At 56.2% G+C, this 13,690-nt stretch overlaps 1 protein-coding gene across 3 annotated transcripts; it reads right to left on the bottom strand.

Moving 5' to 3' along the window:
* Window positions 1-1,463: 1,463 nt before the first annotated feature.
* SLC4A1 (solute carrier family 4 member 1 (Diego blood group)) lies at window positions 1,464-13,035 on the bottom strand. Of its 3 annotated transcripts, XM_006060555.4 has the most exons (19): window positions 12,619-13,035; window positions 12,388-12,505; window positions 11,359-11,423; window positions 10,325-10,505; window positions 10,097-10,232; window positions 9,554-9,677; window positions 9,319-9,400; window positions 8,975-9,171; window positions 8,297-8,507; window positions 7,883-8,089; window positions 7,586-7,734; window positions 7,277-7,471; window positions 6,004-6,177; window positions 5,469-5,558; window positions 4,794-4,960; window positions 4,048-4,301; window positions 2,821-2,990; window positions 2,548-2,724; window positions 1,464-1,861 (listed from the first exon to the last, which is right to left on the bottom strand). In XM_006060555.4, the coding sequence occupies exons 1-19, from the start codon at window positions 12,961-12,963 to the stop codon at window positions 1,781-1,783; spliced, it is 3,123 nt and encodes a 1,040-aa protein (XP_006060617.3). In that variant the 5' UTR covers window positions 12,964-13,035; the 3' UTR covers window positions 1,464-1,780. The 3 variants fall into 3 exon arrangements, with proteins under 3 accessions (XP_006060617.3, XP_044794831.1, XP_025135786.1); XM_044938896.2 differs by lacking the exon at window positions 12,619-13,035 and having other exon boundaries at window positions 12,388-12,562; XM_025280001.3 differs by lacking the exons at window positions 12,388-12,505; window positions 12,619-13,035 and adding an exon at window positions 11,741-11,779.
* Window positions 13,036-13,690: the final 655 nt, after the last annotated feature.

Here is a 13,690-nt window from a genome sequence, read left to right as displayed (position 1 = left end):
CACCTTGCCCTCCTCCCCTCTCCTCCCAGGGCCACAGCCCTGCCCCAGCTCCACAGCATACATTCCTTGTCGGCCTCATCCAGCCCAGACCCCTGGGACTCCCCCAGCTCTGGGAGGGGAATTCCAGCACAGTCTTCACTCTACCATGTATGCATTTATTAGTAAAACCTATTTCCCACCATCAAGGGGAAGGATGCTAGCAGAGAGACTTTTTCCACTTGGCAGTGATCAAGGAGCAGAGGGTGGGGACAGGGACATCCCATTCAGAATAACAAGACCAGTGGCTAACTGTGCCAAACTCTTGCTTAGGGGTCTGTGCTAAGCAATCACTTTACAGGCACTGTCTCCTTTAATCCTTATAATGATCCTACGAAGTAGGTACCATTATCGTCCCATTTTACAGATGAGAAAACTGAGGCATAGAACAGTGAAGTGGTGGGAAGCAGCTGTCAGCCTTCAAGAGGTACCCGAGAGTCCTCTCTCAGCCTCCTGTCTTTTCTGTCACACCCGGATCCCCAGTTTCAACCATCTCTCACTGCTTCCAGTTCTTTCAACTCTTTTTATATTTTTCTTTTGTAAAAAAAAAAAAAAGATTTTGCCCATATTCTGCAGCTACCACTGTCTCCTACCCCAGTTGGTTGAATTGGGATTCTCTCCAAGATTTGGTTCAAGTGGAGTTGAGGACAGTGGGCCTTTAATCAGGGTATGTGTGTATGCGTGTACATGTGCGTAGGTGAAGTACAATGAAAGCTCTGGAATATACAAGGTACAAATTACAAACCTCCCTCCCTCCCCCTTCCCATCTCCTCCCTATCTTCTCATCCTCTTCCCGCCCACCTCCAAATCAAGAAGACTGTACACCGCCCCCACCCCCAACCCCAGGGCAAGGTCTTGTCTCAGTAACCTCTGTGGCCACAGGGTCCAGAGCCTTTGGTATATGTTTGTGGAATGAATGAATGAGTGAATGAATGAGAGCATGGGAGAGAGAGCAAGTACTCAGGAGTCCTGAGTCCCAGCCCTGACTTTGTCCTCACCTGATCCTTGCTGTTACCAAGATACCTCCTCCGCCCGGAGGAAGAGGGTCCCAGTACGAGCAGAGAAGGGGAAGAGAGGGACCAGCAGGCACATCTCTAAGCCTGGAAAGGTGGCTGACTGAAGTAGACTCTGGCCTCAGAGGTCAAATTCCAGCTGCATGGCTCAGGAGCTGGGTAACCTTGGGCAGGCTTGAAGAGTGATGACTATTGTCTAATAGTCTGTTCAGATTTTACAGAGCCCTTTTTTCACATTTATCTTTGGTGCTCAGAGACCATCCTGTAATGTGGGTAGGATTATCAATATACCCACTTTACAGATAAGGAAGCAGAGGCTGGAGAAATCCAGGGACTTCCCCAAGGTTATATAGCGAGCAGTATTTTGAATCCCCCACCCCCAACCCCCACCAACTCCCACCTTGTTACTGTCGCTGTCTGTGCCTTGAGGAGGTAGGACTTAGATTTCAGTCTTCCAGGCCAGGAGCCTCAGGTAGCAGTGTGGCCCAGGAGGGGCTGCACAGCGAATCCTCTACTTTGGGCCCCACTGGTCATTTCCATCCAGAAAAGCCAGTCTACCCTTCATGCAAAGCTTCCTAGACACCCCTTCCTTCCCCGACCCATGTCCCCGGGACTTCGACTGCTGCCCACCGGGCACCTGGGAGTCCATGAGGTGCCCAGGAACTTCTGCTTTTCTTGGGAGAACGGGGAAGTGCAATGGTGGAGGGGGCTCTGGGACCCAGGCTCTCCCCTCACACAGGCATGGCCACCTCATCGTATTCATCCTGACCATTCTGCTCATCCAAGTTCAGTTTGACATCATCAGCATCCAGCTGTGGGAAGAAGGAAGGACAGAGGGTGAGCGGCTGAGGGGCCACGTTAGCCCTCCCCACTGCACGGAGGCGCTTCTGGAGTCAGCAGAGCCTGTCTCTCTCTGAACCTGGGTCAAGTCTCCCGTCCTGTCCTTTCATCCCCCAGAGATAGTCTAAATGAGGGGTTTCCTCAGGGTTAGGAACGCCCGGGAATCTGGTCCCTGGTGGGGGAGGGCCTCCAGAAGGCAGGCAGGAGACCCCTTCATGTGGGCAGTGCCGCAGTGACCTGTGTCACGTCGTGGAAGCATTCTGTTGGAGGAGTGACTGGCCAGATGGTTTGGAAGACCAAGGGCTAGCCGCTCAGCGGTCAGGACAACCCACAAGCAACGCATCCCGTGAGCCTCCTAGCCCTCTCACCAGCCCGGTCACTATTCCTCTCTTTCCAGGGGAGGATGCCCGAGGTACAGAGCAACGAGGCCACTTGCTCCAGGTCACCCCCCCAGGACATGGCAGGGCTGGGATGAGGAGGCAGGCAGGATACCCAGGCCTTGATCACCGCGCTCTTCTGCCTTCCTTAGTTCCCAGACCCCTCCCCCTCCCACATTCTCCCAGCGCCACTGATGACCCCTCTCTGCCCCCTGCCTGGAGTTGTGCCCTCTGGTCAGAGGAAATGGGTGAGGGAGACAGGGGTGGGAGAAGAGACTCACAAGCTTGAGCTCCATGTCCCGGAAGATGAATGGTAGCAGGAAGCGGCGTAGGGGCACCGTGAGGATGAGGACGAAGGGGAGGGCCAGCGAGATTTCTTTGATGCTCCTCACTACCCACAGCACCACCAGGCAGACAATCTGGGTGATCGTGAACAAGTGCATGCGCCAGGTTTTCACCTGCGGACAGAGGCTGGGGTCATTGCCTGCCCGGCCCCGGGCACCCAGACCCCCCACCCCCCACCCCCAACCTGGGCATCCGAGAGGGCCGCGTACCCTCCTGGCGTAGGGCACTTCTGGGTAGTACTTGCGCGGCTTCAACAAAAGCAAGATGCGATCAAACAACTGGATGCCACTGAGGGATGTGACCCCCATGTAGAGAAAGATGCCGAAGAGCACCGCCAGGGGGATGTAGCGGAGGATGGGTCCCATGAGGATGGACACGCCTGCGGGGAGAAACATGCGCTGTTAGCCCCCAAGGATCAAGGATCGGCACCAGCAGGGGCTGATGAACGAAATCACAGGGATTATATGGAACTCCTTCTGTGGATCCTCTTTTTTTTTGGCCATGCCACATGGCTTGTGAAATCTCAGTTCCTCTACCAGGGACTTGAGCCTGAGCCCACAGCCATGAAGAGTGCCGAGTTCTAATCACTCGATGGCCAGGGAACTCCCTAGATCCTATTTATAGATGTTATCCCCATTTTACAGGTGAGGAAACATACGCAGAGAGGGGAAGCAACTTACCTAAGGCTACACAACTACGAAGTGCAGAGCTGGGAGTCAAGCTCCTGCCTGCCTGAGTCATAGCCTACTCCTTTAATCGAGGGAGTTACAGAGGTCAGAGAAGCCCACCTTTCCTCTTACCCCAGTCCAGAATGCCTTCATCACCCTCCACCTACCCAAATCCCAGCTCTCCTCCAGCTAACATCAACTTCGCCTCCTTCAGGAAGCTTCCCTGGCCTCTCCAACAGTGACCATGGTGCTGCCCACACACGGAGCCCGTTGGACTCTGGGCTGCTCCAGAACTCAGATCCCTGACCCTCTGTCTTCACCTCAACCATCCCCTGCTCCAAGAGCCCTGCTCTTTGTATCAGTCACAGAGTGGCTGAGCTGGGGAGACCTCGGGCATCTAATGAACCCTCTCTTGGTGCAGACAGAGAAACTTGAGGCCCAGAGATGAGATGGGATGCCTGGTCAGCAGCCAGTCAGGGCTGGAATCACAGGTCATTGAATTGTTGGAGAAGCTCTGACTACAGGGTCTTGTCTAGAGAAGTTTCCAGCAAGTGGTCCCCTCACATGCCCTGCACAAATGCCCATCTCAGTGCCTGGGGTATTTCCTCCAGAATTCCCTCATGTGAATAATTGACTCTAGGAAGATGTGGGCAGTGGGTGTTTGGGGAGACCTGGCTGCAGGGCCAGGACTGGAGGGACACTGGATGCTAAGGGGCAGAGCCAGCAGGGTGGTGGAAAGTTTGGAGAGTGTGGCCAGTCTTCACTTACCCACGAGCACAGCGACTAGAAGTCCACTGATCCGCTGTTCCTTGACTCCCTGAATCTGGGATACAGCCCCTGGAGTGCTGTCCTTGCTCATGACAGTGAGGGCATTGGCATGGGTGACAGTGCGCACCGTGGTGGCACTGAGCCAGGGCATCCCAAAGATGGCACCCACCCCACCCATGCCTATGATCAGCAGCAGGTCCAGGTGGAAGCCAGAGCCCTTGACCATCTTGCGCTCCGGTTTGCTGATGATCAGCCTGGAGGTGTGGAAGGTGGGGAGTAAGCAGGGCTCTCCTTCACCCCAACTGCCCTTCACCCCTCTTTTCTTCCCCAGACTTGGGTCCCTCTACTTTAGTTTGTCCTGCGTTGCCCTTCTCCCTTGGAGTTCCATGCTCCGCCCCTCAACCCCCACCCCGTCTTGACAGTAGAGACTCTAAGAGCAGAAAGGTCTTCCTCATTGCCACGAACACCTGCCAGCAGATCTACTCAGAAACTGAAGAGGCGTACACTTCAGAGAACCTCACCAGTGCAGGCCCTTTCCAAGATCCAGCACCTAATTTTACAGTTTTCATTTTATATTCTTTTTCTTAAAAAGCACCCCTCAAATAATGTCATGTCAGGTCCCACAAAATCTGGACCTGCCCCTGCCTGCCCATCATTCCTTTGAGTGCTTAGTCCCTTGCCTGCTTGGAGCTTGTCCCTTTCTCTGCCTTGGACCCTCCCAGGCCCCATCCCACCCTGGCTCTTACGTGGTGATCTGGGACTCAAGGAAGATGAGAATAAAGACCAGCAGGGCAGGCAGGGCAGAAGCAAACATCATCCAGATGGGAAATTCGACATGTATGCCTAGTGGGTGGATAAGCCAGTCTCGCTCCGTGGGGTTAGATACAGAAAGGCCTTCAGGTACACTGAGTTTCTGTGGGATGAGAATGCTGGTGAGAACACTTGGGGGTAGGAGGATGGGGAAAGGTGGGGACCGAAGGAGCCAGGGTCCTGGGCACTTGGGAACTTACTTATATTGAGCATCTACTTTGTACTCCATAACTGCAAAAGGCCCTTTATATACATTTTCTCATTCCCTACTTTATGGATGAGGAAACAGGATCAGAGAAGTTATGTAGCTGGCTCTGCATTGCACAGCTATTTGGTGGCAAAACTGAGATTTAAAGTCAGGACAGCCTGGGTTCCAAAGCAGATCCTTTCCTATCACCCTGGATTAAGAAGTAAAAGGAGGCCACCTGACCCAGGCCCTTGCTGCAGCCAGAGGGGTCCTGAGGGGCTGTGGGAAGAACACAGGGCTCTCAGGGGAGGCAGGGATGGGGGGAGGGGTAGTTCTAGCTGGCTTCAGGCGTGGGAAGGCGGTTTGGGGGAGGGGACATGCTGGGGGAATGAAATAAAGTGGCGGGGTGGGGAGAGAGGGTCACCTGGGTGTAGGTGTCTCGGATGAGGGCATCCACCATGACCATGATCAGGATAGAGATAGGAACCCCGAAGTCCCCAATGATCCGTCGCAGCTGAGGGCAGGTGGAGGGGCCAGTGGTCAGTGCCCAGTGGCGTCCCACCTCCCACCTTCCACGTGGCCCCACTCCTGCCCCATCTTCACCAGGAGGCACCCACTCTTCTCAGGGGGTCCATCAACATCTAATGACCTGTCCTGCGCCTCTACATACCTGCCTCCTTTCTTGTCCCCTTGGCCAGCCGCACCCTGGCCCCACAGCTTCTCCACCCCTTTCAAAGAACTATCCTTGGCTCCCCACTTGGGTCCTCAGCCTGGATGTGCTGAGAAAGCGATTGTCTCAAGGGTAAAATCCTACGTGATGAGGGGGCCAGCAGAGCTTGGAATTGGAAATGGGAATCTAGGGTAAGAAGGGGATATGCTGGCACTGGGAAAGCTGAGGCGAGTGCCTTGGAGTTGGATGAGGCAGTAAAAGCAAGGACAGGTGGGGAGGGTGTGCTGACCTTGCCTGGGAAGTAGGAGCTGTTCTTGAACTTGCGCAGCATTATGGCAAGGGAGAAGGTACCAGCCATGAGCACAAGAGAGAGGAGGGCTGTGTTGGGCAGGGCGGCCTGAGGTTTGGGTGTTGTCACCACATTGTGGTCATAGTTCTTCTGCAGTGGATGATCCTGGAAGATCTGCAGCAGAAAACCAAGGCATCCTGTTCCTTCCCATCCATCCATCCTCCAACCATCATTTATCTATCCATCATCCATCCATGCATCTCTGTATTCACCATTTATCTCTCTATTCAGCATCCATTCACCAATCCATCATCCATCTACCTATCTTATTCCTCAGTTGTCATGGAAACAGAGAGGCAATGGGATTCCACAGCTTGGTTTTCAGGACTGAGGACCAATCTAGGCTTGGGTGGGGCAGACCATGGAGGAAATGAGTCTGTTTGTGTGTGTGTGTGTGTGTGTGTGTGTACATGCAAGCAGGGCCTGGGAACCATGAGAAGGCTGGAGGGCAGGAAACAAGTGCCAAGGAAGTTTCTAAAAAGACTTGGGCTCCAAAGACTTGAAAACTGAAATACCCATCAACCAGCAGAATCAGGGGTAGACGTAAAGTGTTCACCCTTCCTCCATAAAAAATGGAGACCCAGAAGTAGGCATAGTTCAAGGTGACAGAGCTGAGGAGGCAGGGCACGTGCTCTGTAGGCCCTATGGTTCTTAAGGGCGATAGCAGGAGAGGGAGCGGCAGGGTGGGGCTCCAGAGCCCCCAGGACCTCTGCTACCATGCCATGCCTACTTGCTCCCACATTCAGTCTCACACACGTGAAAGTGCTAAGCCGTGGCCAGCTCTTTGTGACCCTATGGACTGTAACCCACCAGGCTCCTCTGTCCATGGAATTCTCTAGGTAAGAATACTGGAGTGGGTGGCCATTCCCTTCTCCAGGGGATCTTCCCAACCCAGGAATCAAACCTGGGTCTCCTGCATTGCAGGCAAATTCTTTACCATCTGAGCCACCAGGGAAGCCCATTAGTCACGGTCTGTGATTATACACGTGGGCCTTTGCATGCAGAAGGGCCCTCTCATGCTCAGTCATGGTGAGAATACCAGCCCGCAGACAGCTGGTGTCAACATGGATGTGGTCACAGTCACATTCCATGGAAACATGGCCACATAAATGCCAAACAGACACTAGTGCAATGACACCCACAGTCACATAGCTTGTGCACAGTCACACACACACACGGACACTCACGCCTCTAACACTCCTGCAGCCCTCACCGTGACCAGCTTGTAGAAGGTCTCATAGATGAAGATGAGGGAGATGAGGAAGGAGAAGATCTCCTGGGTGTAGCGGGAGATGAAGCGGACCAGAAAGCTGCCCTCGAAGGCCACCACCAGCACCACCAGCAGGATGAGCCAGAAGCCAATCCACACACGGCCCACAATGTACTCCAGGTTGTTAGTCTGGCAGAACTGTAGGGTGGTCAGAGGGAGCTGGGGTCAGACACATGGGCCCAGGCACCATGCGTTAAGCAGGTGGGGTTGGGGGCCAGTTACAGGGTCACAGTGGGGCCAGAATACAGTTACCAAGTAGAAGGCTTCCTCAAACACAAGCAGGGGTCCTGAGAATCCCAACACGAGCAGGGGCTGAGCCCCCAGCAGGGAGAAGATGATGCCCTGCAACGCGGTGGAGAGGAGTAGTTCCGACACCCCCATCATATTCTGGGTCTTGTCTCCTGTGGGTGGAGGTGTGGTCAAGGTCAAGATCATTTCACGGGTAAGCTGACATAGGGGTCCAGAATGTCAGCTCGGGGCAAAATCAGGGCTGATACGTAGGCCAGAGGGTCAGAGGTGAGGGTTAGTGGGACACATGGAGACACTGACCCAGGAGGCCGCCGAAGGTGATGGCGGGGGTCAGGGCGGCAAAGTAGATGAAGATGATGGCAGACAGGACCTGGGGGCTCAAGGCATCTGTGATGTCACTCAGGTAGCGGGGGTAGCGGCGCCGGATGTCACGCACCAGTCCCCCGAAGAGCTTGCCTGTCCGCTGCAGAGGGTCTTCTGGGGTGTCCCCTGGACCTTTCTTCACATCTGTAGTGGAGACCATGCCACAGAGGATTGAAGGGGGAGGTGAGGGTAGAGGGGAATCAAGGAGGAGATACCGGATGGGAATGGGGTCATCTGGGAGGCTGGGAGGGATGAGAACAGGGAGAGGGGAGCCAGGGGCTCACAGGGCCATGCTGGGGGTCTGGGGGCTCAAAGAAACTTGGGCTGGGCAGGGCAGGGCAGGGCAGGTACCTAGGTCCTTGAAGATACTGGGGTCGGGCTTGGCAGGGCTGGGCAGGTAGCGTCTTCTCAGCAGCGCTTTCTGCACAGGCACCAGACTGAGCAGGGCCTTCTCAGAGGGGGCATCCAAGGGAGGCAGCACCAGACTGCAGTCAAGAAAGCCCTCCAGGGACTGGACCAGTGTCTCCTTGCTCTGGGCCAGGTATGCCTCATTCCAGAACACCTGAGGGCAGGAGAGAAGGTCAGAGCCACTAGGACCTGCTGAATTCAGGTCCACAGGAGTCCACAGCCAAGGCCTCTGGGGATCAGAATCCTTTCACCCAGCTCCTGCCAGCTGGGATCTGCTTTTCCTGCCCTGTCCTTCCACCCATCCACTCTCTACTGAGAAAGGGCAGACAGGGCCTTGAGTGGGGAAAGCAGAAAGAACTAAAGTGAACCAAGTGGCTTGTAGCAGACCAGATGGAAGGAGAGCAGACCAGGCCAGCCCTAACCAGGTAGAACCAAGACAGAGTGGGCCAGACTAAACCAGGCCTGATCAGGCAGGGCTAGGCCAGAACACGGGCCTGGACCCCCCTGAGCAGACAGGATAGATCCAACGGAACGGGCCAAACTAGTGATGTTAAAGTAAGCCAGGCCTCCCCTGCCACCCAGGGCCCCCGGCTCCCCCGGCCCTCGCTGGCCCCTCCTCACCCTCTCCGACATGAGGGTGGCGGCAGCTCGGCCCAGCTGGGTGTAGTTGATATTGGGTCCCTCGGGTCCCAGCAACACAATGAGGAAGCGCACAGGCACTGCCGGCTCCTCTGAACCCTCTGGCTTTGGCTCCGGCTCCATCGGCTCCTTTAGCCTCACAAAGCCCAGCACTGGCCGCTTTAGGAACCTGGCACAGCCTGGCAGGTGGACGAAATGGGGTGCTGAGGCCCGTGGGGGAGGTGGGGGGCATGGGGCAGTGCTGGTGAGGTTCAGGCTTATGGAGAGGCAGGAGGTGGAAGCAGGTAGTATGCAGGGATGAGGGAAGGAACCCACTGGCCACTTACCCACAAGCACCAGGGTGGCCTCCCAGTCCTGGGGACTTTTTCCCAGAATTTCAGATGCGTGCCCTCTTGTGCTACCCTCTCCCTGTTGGGAGGAGGTGGTGAGTAGAGTCCTCGGCCACTGCAGACCCTGGACACCCGAGTGTCCCACCCCCTTTCCCCCACCCGCTCTCATTTAGAACCACGTTCAGGTTGAGGGCCTTCTGGCTCTCCTCACATGGCCTAGGCGCAGCCTCACCTGTTCACAGAAGAGCTCTGTCTCCAGTGATGGATGCTGTGGGAGCAGAGGCTCCGAAGCGTCCCCAGAATGTGTCACGACCACAGGCTTCACACCCCCCAGGGCCTCCATGTCTCTGGCGTGGCTGCAGGGCACACAGTGGACATGGGCTGAGTAGGCTGCTCAGGCCGGGCTGTTAGCAGAGTGGAGACTGGGACCTGCTAGCGTCAGACTAGAGAGGCCTAGGGGTGGAAGGAGAATCGGCCTCCTCCGAAGGATGTTGTGGTTGTAAGCGGGTGGCCTCAGTCTGAACTGACTAGGTAGAGCCAGAAGAATGGATGGAGGGAGGGACTTTAAGAGTCTGTCCTCCTGGGGACCAGTGGCCCCCAAAACTGAGCATGGAGACATGGTCACTGCCTGAAAGGTGTCGGAGGCAGGAGCCATGGTGCAAGAAAAGTGGGACCCAGCCTGGTGGGGAGGGGCTCCCGCAGAAAGCTTGGGGCAGGTGGGCTGGGGAGATAGGCCCTGTGGGTGTGGGGTCCAGGGCCCAGCAGGCAGGGGCACCTGTGTTTCAGCAGCAGGAGCCGGAGAAGATTGTCTTGGTCGTCTGGCTGGATCTGCCCCTCGAAGGTAAACCTGTCCAGCAGCTGGTTGGCCACTTCAGCCAGGGATTTCCCCGGCAGATCCAGAAGGACAGTACCTGCAGGCGGTGGAGGGGTGAGGTGGCTGGCCCTGCCCCGCTCCCCTCCCCCCAGCAGGCTTTACATGCAGGGCTGCAGAGGGTTCACCCACCCTTGGCGAAGGCTTTCTGAAGCTCCAAGAGGCTCCAGAAGTTGAGGTAAGGCAGGTGGGGGCGGCCCCAGATCCCATCTTTGCCCAGGTTCTCCTCCAGCCCCACCCAGCGTGCTGTTTCCATCCATTGTATCTCTTGGTTCTTTTCATCCATCACCAGTTCCCGCAGTTCCACGCACACCTGCGGCCCCCCAGGCTTGAATTAGTTCCTCAGGCCCAGGGCAGGGCTGTGGGGGGGACTGGAAGCCCAGGGCACGGTGGGCACTTGGCAGGCCCTGAGGGGTGTTTGTCAGAGGCCCAGGGTCCTGGGGCACTCAGGACAGAGGCTGAGCTCAGAGGGGACCGTTAGGGGCTACAACCTGGGGGTGTAGAGTAAGATGTGACACGTGGGGAGATGCTTGAGGGTCCCCCACCTCTGCCTCTGTTCCCCAACTTCCTGACCAGGCCCTTCCCCCCATTTCAGAGGCATTTGAAGATACTCAAAAGGGGTGCTAGAGTGGGCACGGGAGAGGAGAGGAAAGCCTTGGGTGCCGCTGGGTCTGTCTCTTGCCTCTAAGATTTCTGCGTGGGCTTGGCATGCCCTTGGGTTTCCATGAGGCCAGGGGCCCACTCTCAGGGGCCTAGCTGAGGGCAGACCCAATTTCCTAACTGGCTACACAGTCTGGTGCCCAGCAATGACATGGGGGGCCTGGGGAGGGAAATCCGGGTGGAGGAGAGCATGCATGTAATTCTGTGCTTCTCCAGGGGGCACCTGACAGCCCAGCCCGGGCCAGCAGACCTCGGAGCTCAGACCTCCAGTGGTCAGTTTACCTCTGTCCAGCGAGCTCCCCATGAGTGCAAGGAGGCCTAGGTCTCCCCACTCACCGGGAGATGTCCTCTTCTACCTATTTCCCAGGATGCCCGTTCCTTCTCTGTTCGTGGAGTCTCCGCATCCCAAGGCTGTAGCTCTCCCTCCGTTCCTCCCCTCCCCTGGTAGAATGATGGGTCCCAAGGGCAGCGCAGGAAAGAAGGTTGGGGGAGGCTGGGGTGCTCACCTTGTGGGTTTCTGGGTGTTGCGATGTGGTGTGGTAGTCTGTGTCTGTCAGCTGGGTGACCCAAGCTGAAAACCCCAAAGCCAGTTAGCGATGCCCCCAGACAATCCCCCCACGACCCTCCTGCTCCATCCCCACGAGATGCAGAGACCACACAGGATGATGCCTCTCTCCTTCTCGTTGCCCCTGGCTGGGACCCTGCCCCACGCCTGTTCCTGGCCCAGACTGGCACTGTCACTCACCATCTGAGCCCTGTGGAGGACCCCTGGGGCTCATCCCCCCGCGCTGACAGGAGGGTCATCTCCAAGGGGATTGGAGAGTCCTAAACAGCAGTTCTCTTCCCCCTCCTGCTACCTTCTGGGACCAGATTCCCTTTTTTTCCCACCTGTCTCAACAATCTCACTGGCCCAGCAGCTTCTCACCACTTCCAAGCGGAGCTCTGGGAGCCAGGGTGGGGGCTGCCTTTATATTGGCCCCCACACCCCCTAGCCCTCATTTCCCAGAGGGGCCTCTTATCTCCTATATCAATTGCCAGCACTTAAGTCCAGTTGACAGTAAACAGGTCCCCTCCCAGGGCTCCCCAACCAAGACCTTGGACAAGCCCAGGAAGGTTTCCTCGGGTCTCTCTGCCCTGAGGATCCCCGCAGCCCCCAATTTCTCAGGACTTCTGGACTTCCAAACAGAACAATGTTCTCAGAACAGGCCCAGCACCTGGCCAGGAAGCTGGATGGGCACAAATGGCATGGGGGCTCATGTCCTCGTTCCAGACAAGGCTGACTGCCTGCTCACAAATCTATGGGGCACAGTAATGGGTGACTGGTCCTGCCCTCCCACCGCCCCTAGTCACCTCCTGTGATCATTTCAAACAAAACTCTGTTTATCCTTCAATCAGCCAGGATTGTGGGAGAACTGGCCCTGGGGCTGAGCTGGTGGAGAGGGGGAAGAAGGCAAATACAAACTCCCCACCTGTCAATGATAGGGTTCAGAGGGTTCAGCAGCTCATCCCAACAGGAGAGCGGGAGATGGGCTCACCTTCTGCCTCCTCTTCCTGAATTGTGTCACCTTCTGCCTCTTCCACTGGGATACTGACGGAATCATGGTCTTCATATTCCTTTTGCTCTAGAGTCTCCTCCAGTTGATTTTCATACTCCTGTGAGAAGCTGCCATCAGGGCTGGGCTGCGGGGGGCTCTGAAGGTGGGAGTCCAGGGCTGGGTTCCCAGAGCCCCCAGGTAGGAGCCCTGCAGACACCACCAAAGACTCACCTCTGGATCCCCCATGGCGCTGTCCTGATTGTTCAATTGTCTGCGGTGATCTGAGCCCCCAGCATAACCCACACTTGGAGTTCCTGTGGTGGATTGGGGGGAAGGTACAGGCTGGGCGAGGCATGGGGCAACCTGGGGTCTCCCCTTAGTCCCCCAAGGGGACCCCCCCAGGGGGCTGCATTTGCTCGAAGTGGGATCCCGAGTGTTAGGAGATAAGGGAGGGTCAGAGGAAAGAAGTGTAAGTGGGAGGTTGAGAGGAGGGAGGAGCTGGGTTTGCAGGAGTGAGGGCAGGTGTGCAGGGGCCACAGACACTGCAGTGCAGGGAAGGTGAAACTTGGCTGGCATCAACCTCAGGGTGTTTGGGAGGATGGGGGTTGTTCTTCAAATAAACTCCTTCCTCCATCCACCAGTCCTCACCTGACTTCCTTTTCTGCCCCTCCCCAGGAATCAGCTAACTTCAGGAGATGACCTGTCCCTCTTTCAGGGAGCTTAGCTGAGAGTCTCCACAAAACACCATCTTCTCCCAGAAATGGCTGCTTCCTGCTGGGCATAGGGCTGCCGGTATCCTTAGGAGTGGCTCACAGGCCCTGAATGATGCAGCCTTGCTTCTTTCCCCTACTCCATCCTGAACTCCATCTCTCTTGCTCTCTCACCACCTATTCCACTGGCCTGCTTACCAAGCCCTTTCCTGCCCCAGGGCCTTGGCACCTGCTTTGTCCATGTCATGGATGTCCCTCCCCCGACTTCAGCCCTTCCCACCCCTCAGCTCACACACCAGCTCTTCAGAGTCCCTTCCTGACCTTCCTGACAACAATCACTAACGTAGTCTGTCATTTTCTGGTTTCTTGATTCATTTGTGTATATATGGTCTGAGTGAGTATTAGTCGTTTAGTCATGTAATTCTCTTTGCGACCCCATGGACTGTATCCCACCAGTTTCCTCTGTCCATAGAGTTCTCTAGGCAAGAAGACTGTAGTGGGTAGCCAGTCCCTTCTCCAGGGGATCTTCCCAACTCAGGTCTCTTGCATTGCAGGTGAGTTCTTTACTGTCTAAGCCACCAGGGAAGCCCATG

The sequence above is a fragment of the Bubalus bubalis genome, chromosome 3 (assembly GCF_019923935.1).
Source record: "Bubalus bubalis isolate 160015118507 breed Murrah chromosome 3, NDDB_SH_1, whole genome shotgun sequence".
NCBI classification, from domain to species: domain Eukaryota; kingdom Metazoa; phylum Chordata; class Mammalia; order Artiodactyla; family Bovidae; genus Bubalus; species Bubalus bubalis.
Note: the sequence above shows the minus strand (reverse complement) of the source record. Positions and strands in the feature narration are given on the sequence as shown.

Excerpts from the sequence above, each read along its gene's own strand:
- SLC4A1 (XM_006060555.4), bottom strand. The coding sequence starts at position 12,963 with ATGCCAGCCAAGTTTCACCTTCCCTGCACTGCAGTGTCTGTGGCCCCT. Across the intron at positions 6,178-7,276 it reads CCTTCTACAAGCTGGTCACG|ATCTTCCAGGATCATCCACT; the intron begins GTGAGGGCTGCA and ends TTTCTGCTGCAG. Across the intron at positions 4,302-4,793 it reads CTTGAGTCCCAGATCACCAC|GCTGATCATCAGCAAACCGG; the intron begins GTAAGAGCCAGG and ends CCACACCTCCAG.